Below are 12,755 nucleotides of genomic sequence, written 5' to 3' on the forward strand. Positions count from 1 at the left end.
TAAGCCACTTCCATCCTGCTGAGATAATCACCGACCGGTAGGTGTGGGCCGAGAGAGCTATTAGGTACCTACTCCACACTCTGCTGCCCCAGACCGAGATCTCGTGGACCGGCCATCGCATCGTGTCGTCCTGCCGCATCGTCTACCCAAGTACCGCTCCGGGGTTCTTGCGCGTCGTGATATCCGCTTGACTTCCTCGACCAGCCCAAACGTCACTCGAATCCCATGACACCGCCGAGACCAAAGACCCAACGAAAGACCAACCGGCCCTAACTAAACCCCTGAGCGCCCCGAGGCTTTCCACCCGCCATCGTCTTGCTCACCGGGGCTCTTTCACCCGCTCCCCTTCTCCCTCAACATCAACAACCAGCCGCCGCCATGCCCGTCTACTCCTTTTACATCTTCGACCGCCACAGTTCGTCGCCGACTTCCCCCACATAACAACTCCCTGCTAACTCCCTCGCAGCAGAATGCATCTACAGCAAGCATTGGCTGCCGCCGCCGCCAGAGCGACCCGTCCCCCCATCCTCGGCGACTCAACCACCAGCTCCGTCCTCCCGAGCATCCCATCCGCCGGCGCCCTCAGACGCCACGTCTGCGGCAAACGACGCGAAACTCATCTTCGGCGCCGTCTTCTCCCTCCGTAACATGGCCCGCAAGCTCGGCGGCGAGGACGACGCCTTCATCTCCTACCGCACCGGCGCCTACAAGCTCCACTACTACGAGACCCCCGCCAACCTCCGCTTCGTCATGCTCACAGACACCGCCTCCCTCAGCATGCGCAACGTCATGCATCAGATTTACATCAACCTATGGGTTGAGTATGGTGAGTTTCCCCGTGCAACTCAACGGTGGATAAGGAAAGGAATCTGGTTCTAGTCAAGTCGCTGACCCAATCTTGCTTCTCTTCGTACAGTCGTCAAGAACCCTCTCGCGCCAGTGGAACACAAAGGCGGCGCCGGCGTAAGAAACGAGCTCTTCGAATTGGGCCTCGACCAGTTCATACGTGGTCTGATGTGAACGACCTACCTCACCCCCTATTTTGAAATATGAAGAGGTTCCTATTTCACGAAGCGCAACCGCCAGACGGGACGGGGTTAAACGGTTTCGAAAAGACAGACCGTCTGATATGTCGCCGAGCACCACGAGTCTAGGGCAGGAGCCCGAGGGTACGAACTGGCACTCGGACGATACTTCAGAGGCTGTCCCCGACAGGGCAATGCCACGTCTTGTCTCGGTGTATCGAGCTTAAACGACGAAAGACGAAAGATAAAGATAAAGGCCTCCCAGGCAGGAGGCAACGAAAATCTTGATAGAATAATGACATGGCGAAGGTCAAGATGAAAGATGTGATTCCCAGAAGAGAATCGTCACTGACATGGCGGTCAATGAGGCACATAGTTGATGAACGGGAAGGGAAAATAGAAGCAAGCGTTTCCCATCTCGTCATAAAGGGCGCATATATCAGTTATCCATCCTACAAGGGCCTCCTAATAGTACATATGGCGCCTTTCAGCGTCATTTTTCCAATTCCAGCCTAACCGTCCCTCGAGTGGATGCCTATGCCTGTATGGTTTTATATAAACCCCCATGTAAACCGTTAACCCCTGTCGCCGGCCATAAAAGTGCTGTGATCCCTTCCAACACCATCATACCATTTGCCTCCTTCTATTTCCCCTCCACGGCCCTCCCCCATGCACTCTCAAAGGTTTGGCTGTCCACGACCACGACGCTCTCCTCCCCCAAGCCGCCCGCCGCCGCCGCCGCCACCTCCGCCCCGGACATCTGCACCTCGTCAGAGGCCCCCGGACCTACATTCACCTCAGCGGCCCTCACGTCCGCAGTGCTCCCGCTTCCCGCGAGGGCTCCCTCCTCGTTCATGACCTCGTTCTCCCAGTTGCTCGAGTACACGACGGCAGCGAAGCTCTCGAGGTCGCGCACCCGCTCCATCTCGCTCAGGTATTCGTTAGGCATGCCGTTCCCGACGAGGTGGGCCTGGCGCGTCAGCACCGACAGGATCCGGGGCAGCTGCACCGCCTTGGTCGTCCGCAGCTGCGACGCCTCTTCGGCCTCCTCGGGCGGCAGGATGGTGCCCAGCGGCGCGCCGCCGACGAGCATGTCGTCCGTGGAGCGGAGATGGTCTGACGGCCGTGGCGCCGCGTCCTTGTCCCCTTGTGGCGGGATGCCGAACGCCAGGGTGGCCACTCTGTTGTCGACGAGCTCGGAGAACCCGCTGTCGAGGAGGAGGGTCAGGACGTGGGCGAAAGCAGGCGACTCGATGAGGTCGGCGGTTTCGTCCAGCAGCCGCCTCAGCGACACGGGGGATCCCTGCTGCAGTTGCGACGGCGGCTGCTGCGCGGAGCCCAAGTCGACGGTGCTCTTTTCGACCTCCCCTTCCTCGAGGATGCCGGAGGCGCGGATGACCTCGTCTTCGTCGGCGCGCGTGGGGAGTAGGTAGCCAAGCCACGCGGGATTGCGGCGGCGGGCGTCCGGGGTTGCGCCTTCGACGCGTCGACGCACTTCCAGGGTCAGCTCTGCGAAGCGCTGGAAGGTGAGTATGTCGCGCGGGCTGAGCTCGCCGAAGATGGCGCGGACGGCCTCCTCCACTTGGATGCGCAGGTCGCACCAGCCGCGGTTGAGCAGCCACCAGCTAAAGGCGAGGTACTTGCGGTTCGTCTCAAAGTCGCTACCGTACGCGTGGACGGGGCTATCGTCGTCGTTGTTCTCGAGGCTGATGGGGCCGGAGGGAGAGCCGGCGCCACTCGCACTAGCGGCGAGGGAGATGACGCTGGAGAGGTAACTGCGGCGGCCAAGGAGGTTGAGTTGAATGCGGGTGAGCATGGTGAGGAGGGCAAGGGTGTAGATCAGCGTGAAGGAGCGGGTAATGGCTAGGGGGTACAAGTCGTGTCAGCATAAGGAGAACGGGAAAGGTAGACGAGATGCCAGACCACCAGGTGGCGCCTGGCCTGCGGATGATGCGACTCACAGCTGATGATCAAGTCATGCCAGAGTTGCCTCTTGGTCTTTTTCGGCTTTTGCTGTTGTTGTGTCTGTGGCTGCTGCTGTTGCTGCTGCTCTACGCCCGCCGCTCCTCCATCTTGCGACCCCTCCTCTTGATTCACAGGCGGCAGAGTGACCTGGCTAGCATGGATACCACTCTCGCTTTGCACGGTGCTGGCAGCCAGACTGCTTCTCGCGCCGTCGTCCTCGGTGAGGTTTGTATCGGCAATGCTGGGAGAACTTAGAGTCCCCGTTCCGGTGGCAGGACCTTTGTTGGCGCTGCCACGTGCCTTCATGGACTGGATTTCGTACGTGATGGCCTCGGTGTCGAGGGCCTTGAGAATGGCGGCGGTGGCGGAGGGGAGGAGGGCGAGGACGGTGAAGGTGCAGTCCTCCTGATTCTGCTCGAAGCGCCGGCGTAGGTTCTCCTTTGCGATGCGATCACTGCTCATGCGCTCACGGGCGTCGTTGAGGCGGGAGAGGACATATTGGGTGGCGACGTAGCCGGCTCCGACTATACCGGCACCGATGGCGAGGGGTGTCCGGTTGCGCTGGAACCAGCGGCGAGTGGCCGCAAACATGATGGCGACTGGTGCGGCGGGTTCCTGGTGGTGAGCTCGAGGCTCACACCGACCAGAGGGTCTATCTCGTCGGCGTCGTCAATCGTCTGGGGTGGGACAAGTCGAGGGGACCGAATCGAGGGATGAAACGGGTTGATTTCGTCGACAGTCGCGTATGTACGAATCCGGTCTTTGGGGGAATTCAGATGTACCCTCTACAGATCAATTGTTGAGTTGGTGACGTCGCTAAGACTGTCCTCTCCTGCGTCGATTCAGGTGTCGTGATGGTTTGTTTGGGGGAAGCTCTGGATGTCTATTGTACTTCGTACCTTGACACGAGGATGTACGCCCGGCAGCTGCAACGCGCTTCGTAGCTTCCGGTCTTACCTCGGTCCAGCCACATTCCTACAGCCGTTGGCCCACCCGTGCCTGTGGCTTATCGCTTGACCTTACGTAGGTACACATTGTTCATGTACAGCGTATGTACTTGTACTTGTCCGCATTAGAGCCCGCTGACCTCACAACACCCCGCTTAATCCCTACAGTAGCCGCCCGCCCCGACCGACCCCTCACCTGATGCATCCACGCCCGCAGTCACTCTAGAACAGCTCCATCCAAGAGCGCGGTAGCAACCAACCCGGAAAAGCCAAGCCTGCTCTTGAACGAGCACGAGCACGCCATCCTCGCCGTCCCGACATGCCTCCCCCGTCCAACACCACAAACATTCGACAATGCGACACGACATGATGGAACAACGCAGTCCTCCAGAATTCATCCTCGATGCCTTCGCCGACCCGGCCTCAGTCCGCGATGTCGTCAAAGGTGTGTCCCTCTTTTCCTTTCCCCATCTGCTGCAGCCCGGTCTCCCTCCCGGCGAATATCCCTCGCGAAAGGGAGACAGCTAGTCCTCCCAAACCCCGCGACAACGTCACCATGGGCATGGGCACTTGTCGACCCATCGCCGAACCGTCTAGCAACGGCCATTCGTGCACACGCACAACACCATCCCGACAGCGCGCGCCTCCCCACCCCGACGAACAGATTACCAAGGACGAAAGTAAAAATCACTCAGCTAACCAAGTGAAACACCACAACAGGCATCCTCCATACCATCTTCTTCCACCGCTACTTTCCCGCCCTGACCCCGCGCACCCGTCCCGTCTTGGACCTCACCCTCCCCTACGTCGACGACGTCGAGCTCGAAACCATGATCGAACAGCGCACCACTGCCCTAGCCCGCCAGCTCGAGTCGCCAGAACACCAAACCACCTCCGCCACGACCGCCATCCCCACCACCACCACTACCACCCCGACCACCCCACGCGCCGGCTACTCTGCCTCCTCAGGCGGCGGCGGGGGGCGCGGCCAGGTCTCGGTCCAATTCTTCGAGAAGAAGCGCCGCAAAGCCTGGCTCGTCGCCCGCGGCGACGACGAAGTCTGCTGGGAGAACTGGACCGTCAGAGTCACCGTCGCCGAGCCCCGGACCGAGAGCGGTACGTCCCGTCCTCTCTCTCATTCCCTCTTCGTTCCCTCTCGCCCTTCCATCTTGAACGAGACGAGGGTATACAGTCTGGCTGACGACCGACAAACAATACAGAACGAGCCAAAGTCCGCAAGGCAATGGAACAGACCCTCCTCACCACCGTCATGAAGATCGTCACCTACGCCAACGCACATAAAGACCATATCCCTCCCATCACCGCCCAGGGCTCGAACCCGTTCCCTTACCAGATCAGTCTCAACCAGAAGGAGAACACCGGATGGGCCACACGGATAGGTATATATTGACGACACGCCGACATTCACTATTCCACTGCGTTTTTTTTTCTCTTTCCCTGTTGATAGACGATGTAACGAGGCACTCATATTCACCAAGGGCGGCATGATTTTAGACGAGGAGAAGCATCGGAGATGGGGCGGGTCATTTACGCAGTTTATTCCGTCCTTTCTGTTCTTTTTGGAGCTGTCGAACATGGCGTTCGGTGCGCTTGTTCAAGTCGATTTGTCATTACCAAGGCCGATCCTGCCTGGCTTGGGATCATCCCGTAGAGCCTCCATATCCCTAAAGCCCCTCAAGTAAAGAAATAAAGATACCCACGCAGCCAATGCACTTTTTGCTTTACCTATTCGTCTGAATGACAAGAGATGCCAACATCCCAATGACACCAGATGAGACACAGACGAGAAATCCAACGACGGCAACCCAGAGTACAATTACAGCAGAAGAGGGTTATTTTTCCTTGTTCAGACTACCTAGCAGCCAAGAGCCAATACAACGAGAGAAATCTGCCAGCAACCTAACCTGGCTGACATCCGATCCATCGGATCCCCCAAGAACCTGGTATGGGGGGATATGTAGTCTATGTGCAAAATCCACAATCTCCTGGGCAACCCAAACTCCCAGAACCAAACCAAAGGTAGAGCAAAAAAGAAAGAGGTGCCCGGCCCGGGGCCCTTGTACTAGACAGTAAGTACGCGCTCCTGGCCGCAAGGACGATAGTGTGCAGTGTAGCGTAGCGTAGTGTAGTGTCCCGATGCAAATCCATCCCAGCCTCGCCGTGTCCCATCCGTCCCGAATTTCCCTAACCCTTGACCCCGGCTTTGTGCATTCGGTCATTATCATCAGACAAGGAAATGAGCGAAGAAACAGAAAAAAGAAAAAAAAATAAAACACGCTATAAGGGAGGCCGCGAAGCCATGCGAGTCCACAGCTCTCCTCTCCATATGTGCACGCTGCTCAGCGAGTTTGCCAGCTCACAGCCCATCAGCCGTTTCATTATATGCCGCCGGTCAGGTGTTGGCCCCAAAAAAGAACCAAAAAGAAAGGAAAAACACTCAAGACGACAAATGGGTATCTCTTTCGTAGCGTCATAAGTAATGCCAGCGCTTATGCCAGTAGAAATACACCAAGTTGCTTCACCGCTGTCTTCGAAACAAAGAGTGCTTTTAGAACCGGGTGGTGTGGCTTCGGCCCATGGGGGGCTTCTGGTTCTTCTTGGAAGCCGTCTGGGAGCCCGAGCCGATTTTCTCGAACCCCTGACAGATATCCAGGGGCAGGTGCTCGGTGTCCTCAGGTAGCAGATCCGGGCCGTCGAACATGTTGGCGAAGAGGTTCTCGGTGGGAAAGTCGTACAGCGCGGCGGTCATCTTGGAAGGGGATGGCATCTTGGACGGCGAGTCGGCGCCAAAGATCTTGCTTGGCGATTCCAACCCGCTGAACACCTTGCTTGGGGTTTCCCATGTGATATTGGACGGAGTACGGAGTTTCAGCGCAGGCGTGGATGTGATGCCGAGACTGTTCCCGTTGTTGCTGTTGTTGTTGTTGTTATTTGCCGACCCGTTGGCGTCTCCCAGCCTGGCGGCCCCAACGAAGCGGTGGCATCTCGTCGACTTTTTACATGGAGATTCGTATGTCTGTGTACCGGCACCGAAAAACGACTCATCCATGTCCTGCCAACTGTCAAACTCCCCAAAGGCCATGGTATTGTTCAGGTCATAGACGGACGTGTCCAGGTTGAAGGCAGGGCTCCACGGAGTGCCTTCGTCGGTTATGCCGGTCATCTTCCGAAGGGGAGACTGGAGCATGGCACGGACCTGATCGCGATGGATCTGGAGATTCGTGTTGGGGGAGGCCGAAGGCGGGGGATTCTGAGGGGCCTTTAGCTTCATCGCCGGCGTCAAGGGCGGGAGCATCTGTCCGTCTGGGCCACGGAAGGGCGACGACGACGGTGGCGGGAGGCAGTTGTAGGAGCGATTCTTGGTGGGGCTGTCGTAGGAGGAAGCCCGAAGACGAGCGATCTCCAGTTCGGCCCGTCCGTCGGGACCTCTTCGGCTCCGCTTCGACCGAGGCCGATCGGCCTCGGACGTCAGAATGGAGCCCCGTTGGTTCGGTCTCATAGCAGAAGACTCGAGCGAAGATATGTAACCACTGTCATCCATGGAAGCAAACCTGCGCTTGTGAGAGCGGTTAATGGACGAGGTCGCCGGGCCCCGAGAAGCGGGAGGCGGGGTATGGCTCCGAGTGCCGATATGGCGAGGGACAGGCGGGGAGGAGTGGATGGGAGCGGGGAGAGGCGAGTGGGCAGACAAGCCGTCGGGGTCAAGCAGCCTCATGGCGGCAGCGTCCTCAGGAGGGTCGGATATCGGGATGGTGGCATCGGAGGAAACTTCAGCGGGTATAGTGGCTTGTGAGGTGGGAAGCTGGGGCAAGGAAACTTGTGAGGCGGCGGCGGCGGTGGAGGCGGGTGGTGGAGGAGGAAGCGTCGGCTCCTGAACGGGCGCGGACTTGGGCCGAGATGGTTCGAGATGAGTGGCTATGACGGGGACGTTTTCGGATGTGGCGGTGGACCTCCGCGTGAGCTTTGGGCCCATGAACTGCTGCTCCATGCCTTCTTGGACCATCCAGTAGTTGCCTTTGCCGGGATCGTCCTTTGGTCGCTCTACCTTGAGGAAGGCCTTGTGGAGGCTCAGATTGTGACGGATGCTGTTCTGCCACCCGGCGTCCTCCGTCTTGTAGAAGCTAAAGTTCTCGGAAATCCACTTGTAGATCTGAGCGAGAGTCAGGCGTCGGTTGGGGGAGCGTAGAATGGCCATGCCAATCAGCTGTGCATAGCTGAGGTTGGGCTTGGTACCATCGTCGACGGCCGGGGGGAACCAGTCCTGTGGGGGGATGACGGGCTCTGTCGTCTTGGTCTTCTTCGTTGGCCTCGTCTGCTTGATGGAGGCCGCTTCCAGCAGGGTTCTTTTCCCGGGACCTTTCTGGGGCAGCGACGGCATGTAGCAGTTGTCGAAATTGAGGGTCGGCGGGGCCGGGAAGAATTGCGGTTGGAGATTCTCTTTGCCGAATGGGGCCGGTGCTGCCAGGCCGGTCATGGGTTTCTGGGCAGCCGTCTTGAACTTGGATAAGAACGGCTTCTTCTGCAGCGAATCTGTGTTGTTGGTGGCCTTATTCGGCGGAGGAGCCATTGTGACGGCGCCGAGCTTGTTGTTGCTTTTATTCTGTGCGGGTTTGAGGGGTGTGCGTGGAGAGGAGGATTTCCGGGCAGTGGTGGATTTGGTAGGAGATTGGCGTGATGCTGACGATAGGTTGGAGGGGGGATTGAGGACGACATTGTTGGTGTTGGAAGAGCTGAGAGGTCGCTTCGGGGGTCTCGTCACGGCGGGCATGGGGGCATGGCTCATCATGGGCGTAATGGAATCTTCGAAGCACTCGTCCTTGAATATGTGAAATGGGGCCTGAGAGCCGGCAAGACGTCTTGGGTTGGCCATCTCGGCCGCGCTCGTGAGGCCTTCTTTGATGGTCAATTGGTCACTGATTCTGTCGCAAGGAGGGACTGACACGACCATACGTTAGCCAGGAGGCGAGGAGCAAGTGCGGAATTGGCAAGACGGCGAGGTTGAGAATTGCGACATGGGATGGATGGTGAATTTAGGGATGAATCGACAAATCCAGGGGGGCCGAGAAAGGGAGATTGGAGAAACAAAAAAAGAAGAAAAAAGAAGCAGGGCTTACATAGGTCAAGATCCAGCCCGTAAAATGATAGGTGGGCCGAAGAAGCAAGGACCCTTTCCAGGTCATGAATGGAATGAGGTCGATGCTTGACTCGAAGGTGTATTCACGATGCGTTCGTTGGTTTGGCCAGGCGATCAACTCCCAGCCTGACGCGTTTTCGGTACGAGGGCAAACGGTAAATGCGACGTCGAGAATATTGTAGGTAACAGTAGGGCGAGCAAGTTTAATAGCGATTGTACGGCTGTCTGCTGTTTAGTGTCGAGTGAGGTGCATTAAAACAGTGCCGGGTGAACATGTGGTCGTGGATAAACGAGAGGATGCGAGAGCTGACAAGCAGTTGGTGAGAGAGGGAGAGAGGTCAGTGGAGTTGGAAGGAGGTTGTAGGCAAAAAGAGGGCAATTAGGGGATGGATAGCCTTAATGGAGGAAGTTGCAACGAGTTGCAAAAGTAGACCGCGGTGGGAGGTGGTGGGCAGCGCCTACGGAGATACTTTGTACCACTTTGTACCTACTTGGTACGTGAGAGTGGGGCCAAGATATACTGTACCAGGCTAATTTCAGTCGCCCTTCTCTCCCTTGCTCCACCCTGTCGGTCTAGGTACATACCTAAGTACTTTAGTCTCGGATTGACGTTGTACTGGTCATTGCGGCCCACTTGTTCTTTTTTTCCTCTTTTTTTTCTTTCGTCTGGCCTTTGGTGCTGGTCAATGTCCCCACTCCCACACATGCAAAGATCCCGGCATCTCAAGTCACTGGCTGTAGTCTGTAGGACCGGAAGAGAAGGATTGGATGGGAGAGCTGCGGGCTGACACTATTCACGAGAGTGACTGGAGAACGAGGGGGAGAGAGTATATGGATATCTGTATGTACCGTACTTCGTAGGTACCAGTAGATAGGAAAGAGTCGAGGCGGCCTCGAAGGGTGGTTTGGACGAGCCGGTGGAAGGTTGAATGGATGGCTCCAATCCGGCTATCGCTGGTCATCGCTGGCACGGCCCCCGCTATCAACAAGAATGCCATGACCGATCCCCAGCCAGACCGAGACAGGTGACCAGGACTGGTGAATGGAGAAGATCTTGAGCCTCTGCTCTCTGTACACTAATACTCCGTCCGGCAAGTTCTCGGCCAGACGAAAGAACTAACGTCTATCCATCGGCGAGGGTGGGCGGGCACAGGCGGGTATTGGACACGGCCATTATATGGTCAAATCCAGGTTTCGCTATGCACCAGTCGGTTGGGGCTGACGGTCCAACCTAAAAGGCAGATACAAAATGGAGGGATGAACCTCCCTTGCCGGACGTCGACCGGACTGGTTCGGTTGGGTTCGCTGATCCTCAATACCGATTTACTGATAAAACTAGCTAGCTCCCCTCAAGAACGATTGAATGTGTGACGCGAGTTGACATGATGCGAACGAACTTGGCGTGTTGGTCGTGGGATAGATGAGCGTGGTAGCCATTGGGAAGTCCTTAAGGTTGCACACGGACGCGATAGTGTCCAGAGCCGTCTCTCGACACCTCGTGCATCCAAGAATCGAGAAGAATAGCGAGCTGCGGCTAACCAACCTTCAAAGATGGTGATGATGTCAGATTCCTCTTTTTTTCACTTTAACCTTGCTTGGACTGGTCGGCTGTCAGATGTCCAACGACCGTGTAAGGCAAGCCAACCCGACGCCTAACGCGTCTTGGATGGCGACCGCGACGCAAGGGAGTCGAGCGATCGAGGTCATCGGGGGAGTGGATACATGTATTCTTGAATTGTGACAATTGTGCAACAAAGAAGGCGAGCCGAAAAGGGAGGGTGGGAGAATGCGGACGACCAAAGGCCGAGTAATGCTGTGCAATTTCTTGGCCGACAAAGGAAGGGAGACGGGGGAGACCTAAAAAAGCATGAAAAGGGAAGGACAATCCAATCAATGCGGGTGTGACGTGAGAATGGTACAAAGGAGTCTTGGCTTGGTCTTATCGACTGGTGCGCGCGACGCGTCACGCGTCGGACGTGTCAGATGTATTGGCCAATCAGGTTCTGCCTGTTCCTTGTGCCTGGACCTTGGTGGGGTCCTACCACCCGCTTCCCTTCGTCTTTATCCGATTAGTTCTGTACATACATGTACACTATGTACCTAATGCTTATTCGTATCTTTGTCCCAATACCGGTAGCCTAGAAAAGCAAAGCGACAATAGTGTACGTTGTAGATATTATTAGTGCTCGACATCGAGTCAACTGTCCTTCTTTGTCTTACAAGTTTTGCCTGTTCGAACCTACTGAATGCCCGGCGTCCATACCGGCCAACTCTTAGACAGCCCACAGCTTATCCCGGAATGCAGTGGCCAGACGGGACAAAAAGGGAGAAAGGTCTTCGGCAATGGCGGTCTTACAAGGCCAAGGCCTCGAGCTCAACCAACAGCCGGCCTTTTTTATATGACGACATGATGCGGCCTCTTTCCAGTCCACTAGTGTGGAAAAACGTGACTTCGTGGGAGGGGAAAAAACTGAACAGAGCTGAACAGACGCTCCACCTGGCCGGAGATCGAAGACCAAATCTTATCGCAAAGCGGGGACCTGGACCCTTTGTCGAATGACCTTTCGCTCTCAACGTCGTATCGGTTCGGAATAGCCCCATGCCATGTTCGAGTCGGGCCTGTAATGGACGACTACCGAACTCCATTCTCGTCTATCTCGCATGCCGATCCTGTTTCGTTCCCTTGGATCTTGGACTTGAGGAATACCGAAGGCAGTCTATGACGAACTACGTACGAATAATAACACCTAATCCTCGATATTGATCCCCATCAGAACCTAGCCTCCCAGAAGTAGCAGTTCGTCGCAAGAATCCCTTATTCGTACACACGTAGGTAGGTACCTTATATACACATGTACGTTGTACACATGTACATAGACAAAGGTATTGTTACCTCGGCCTCTTCCAACGCAGTCTCAAAAGTCACGTTCACAATGTACCCGGTACCTATCGATTCATTGGTCCATGCAGAAGCAAGCCCCACCCTTCCCATTCAACAGGTTCCCTCCCGTCATCGCGTCGTCGCGTCGTATCGTATCCTTCCCCCATCCCAAACCCCAAACCTCCCACCACGCAAGCCATCCATCCCTGCTTCTTCCAATCTGCCCAACAGCCCATGAACAACACATCCAGTGTAGCCCATTATCAGACCTACTCCGCGAAAAGTGACTAGCTGAACCTACTTCGAAATCATCCCACCCTTTGACAATCAATCTCGCCACGGGACTCTTCCGTTGGACTTCCCGCCGACCCCGAGACATCTGACATCTCGTCTACCCGCCAGGCCCAAACTTCACCTGCCGTCTTTCTCTACAACCTACGTGATAGGCAGAACCCGCGCATCACGGACGGGCCGTCAGCATGCGTCCACCCACTTGAGCGCTCGTATTGGACACTTCGTGAACTTGACCACCGGAGACGAACTGGACGAGCGCAGATCCGTCTTTGGCGCAGCATGTCCCATGAACAATGCAATGACCCCTCCAGAGCAGAAAATTTACGTAAACCCACATTCAAACGAAACGAGACTTCAAGCCCAGGTAGGTGGTCGTTTGCTCAAGGCGTTGTGAACAACGCACTGGGTTCGCTTCGCCGGCCCTGTTCGGGAAAGCCTGACCCGGCCCCTTAATATGCATGGGTCCAATGATAGTCACTGCTATAGGA

The 12,755-nt window shown here is 56.4% G+C and overlaps 5 protein-coding genes across 5 annotated transcripts; 3 read left to right on the forward strand and 2 right to left on the reverse strand.

Annotated features, from left to right (window-relative positions):
- Positions 1–378: 378 nt before the first annotated feature.
- ACRALDRAFT_1072152 (uncharacterized protein) lies at positions 379–1,020 on the forward strand (the record flags this gene model as incomplete). Its single annotated transcript, XM_071017940.1, has 3 exons — positions 379–415; positions 470–826; positions 917–1,020. 3 exons carry the CDS (start codon positions 379–381, stop codon positions 1,018–1,020), a joined length of 498 nt encoding a protein of 165 aa, XP_070872359.1.
- A 648-nt stretch (positions 1,021–1,668) lies between these two features.
- Positions 1,669–3,581, reverse strand: ACRALDRAFT_1058186 (uncharacterized protein; the record flags this gene model as incomplete). Its single annotated transcript, XM_071015936.1, has 2 exons — positions 1,669–2,888; positions 2,987–3,581. 2 exons carry the CDS (start codon positions 3,579–3,581, stop codon positions 1,669–1,671), a joined length of 1,815 nt encoding a protein of 604 aa, XP_070872360.1.
- A 789-nt stretch (positions 3,582–4,370) lies between these two features.
- On the forward strand, positions 4,371–5,348 carry ACRALDRAFT_1065353 (uncharacterized protein; the record flags this gene model as incomplete). The annotated part of the gene is made up of 3 exons (XM_071017137.1): positions 4,371–4,617; positions 4,658–5,053; positions 5,158–5,348. 3 exons carry the CDS (start codon positions 4,371–4,373, stop codon positions 5,346–5,348), a joined length of 834 nt encoding a protein of 277 aa, XP_070872361.1.
- Positions 5,349–5,723: 375 nt separating this feature from the next.
- Positions 5,724–9,468, reverse strand: ACRALDRAFT_1065352 (uncharacterized protein). The gene has a single exon (XM_071017136.1). The coding sequence runs from the start codon at positions 8,826–8,828 to the stop codon at positions 6,507–6,509; it is 2,322 nt and encodes a 773-aa protein (XP_070872362.1). The 5' UTR covers positions 8,829–9,468; the 3' UTR covers positions 5,724–6,506.
- Positions 9,469–11,391: 1,923 nt separating this feature from the next.
- Positions 11,392–12,661, forward strand: ACRALDRAFT_212572 (uncharacterized protein; the record flags this gene model as incomplete). The annotated part of the gene is made up of 9 exons (XM_071023909.1): positions 11,392–11,528; positions 11,581–11,667; positions 11,706–11,823; positions 11,874–11,913; positions 11,970–12,018; positions 12,063–12,223; positions 12,265–12,324; positions 12,376–12,412; positions 12,472–12,661. The coding sequence occupies 9 exons, from the start codon at positions 11,392–11,394 to the stop codon at positions 12,659–12,661; spliced, it is 879 nt and encodes a 292-aa protein (XP_070872363.1).
- Positions 12,662–12,755: the final 94 nt, after the last annotated feature.

The sequence above is a fragment of the Sodiomyces alcalophilus genome (assembly GCF_042370955.1).
Source record: "Sodiomyces alcalophilus JCM 7366 unplaced genomic scaffold ACRALscaffold_7, whole genome shotgun sequence".
Lineage (NCBI taxonomy): Eukaryota > Fungi > Ascomycota > Sordariomycetes > Glomerellales > Plectosphaerellaceae > Sodiomyces > Sodiomyces alcalophilus.

What these genes read in the sequence shown, in the direction of transcription:
- ACRALDRAFT_1065352 (XM_071017136.1), bottom strand. Translation starts at nt 8,828, where the DNA reads ATGGCCAACCCAAGACGTCTTGCCGGCTCTCAGGCCCCATTTCACATA.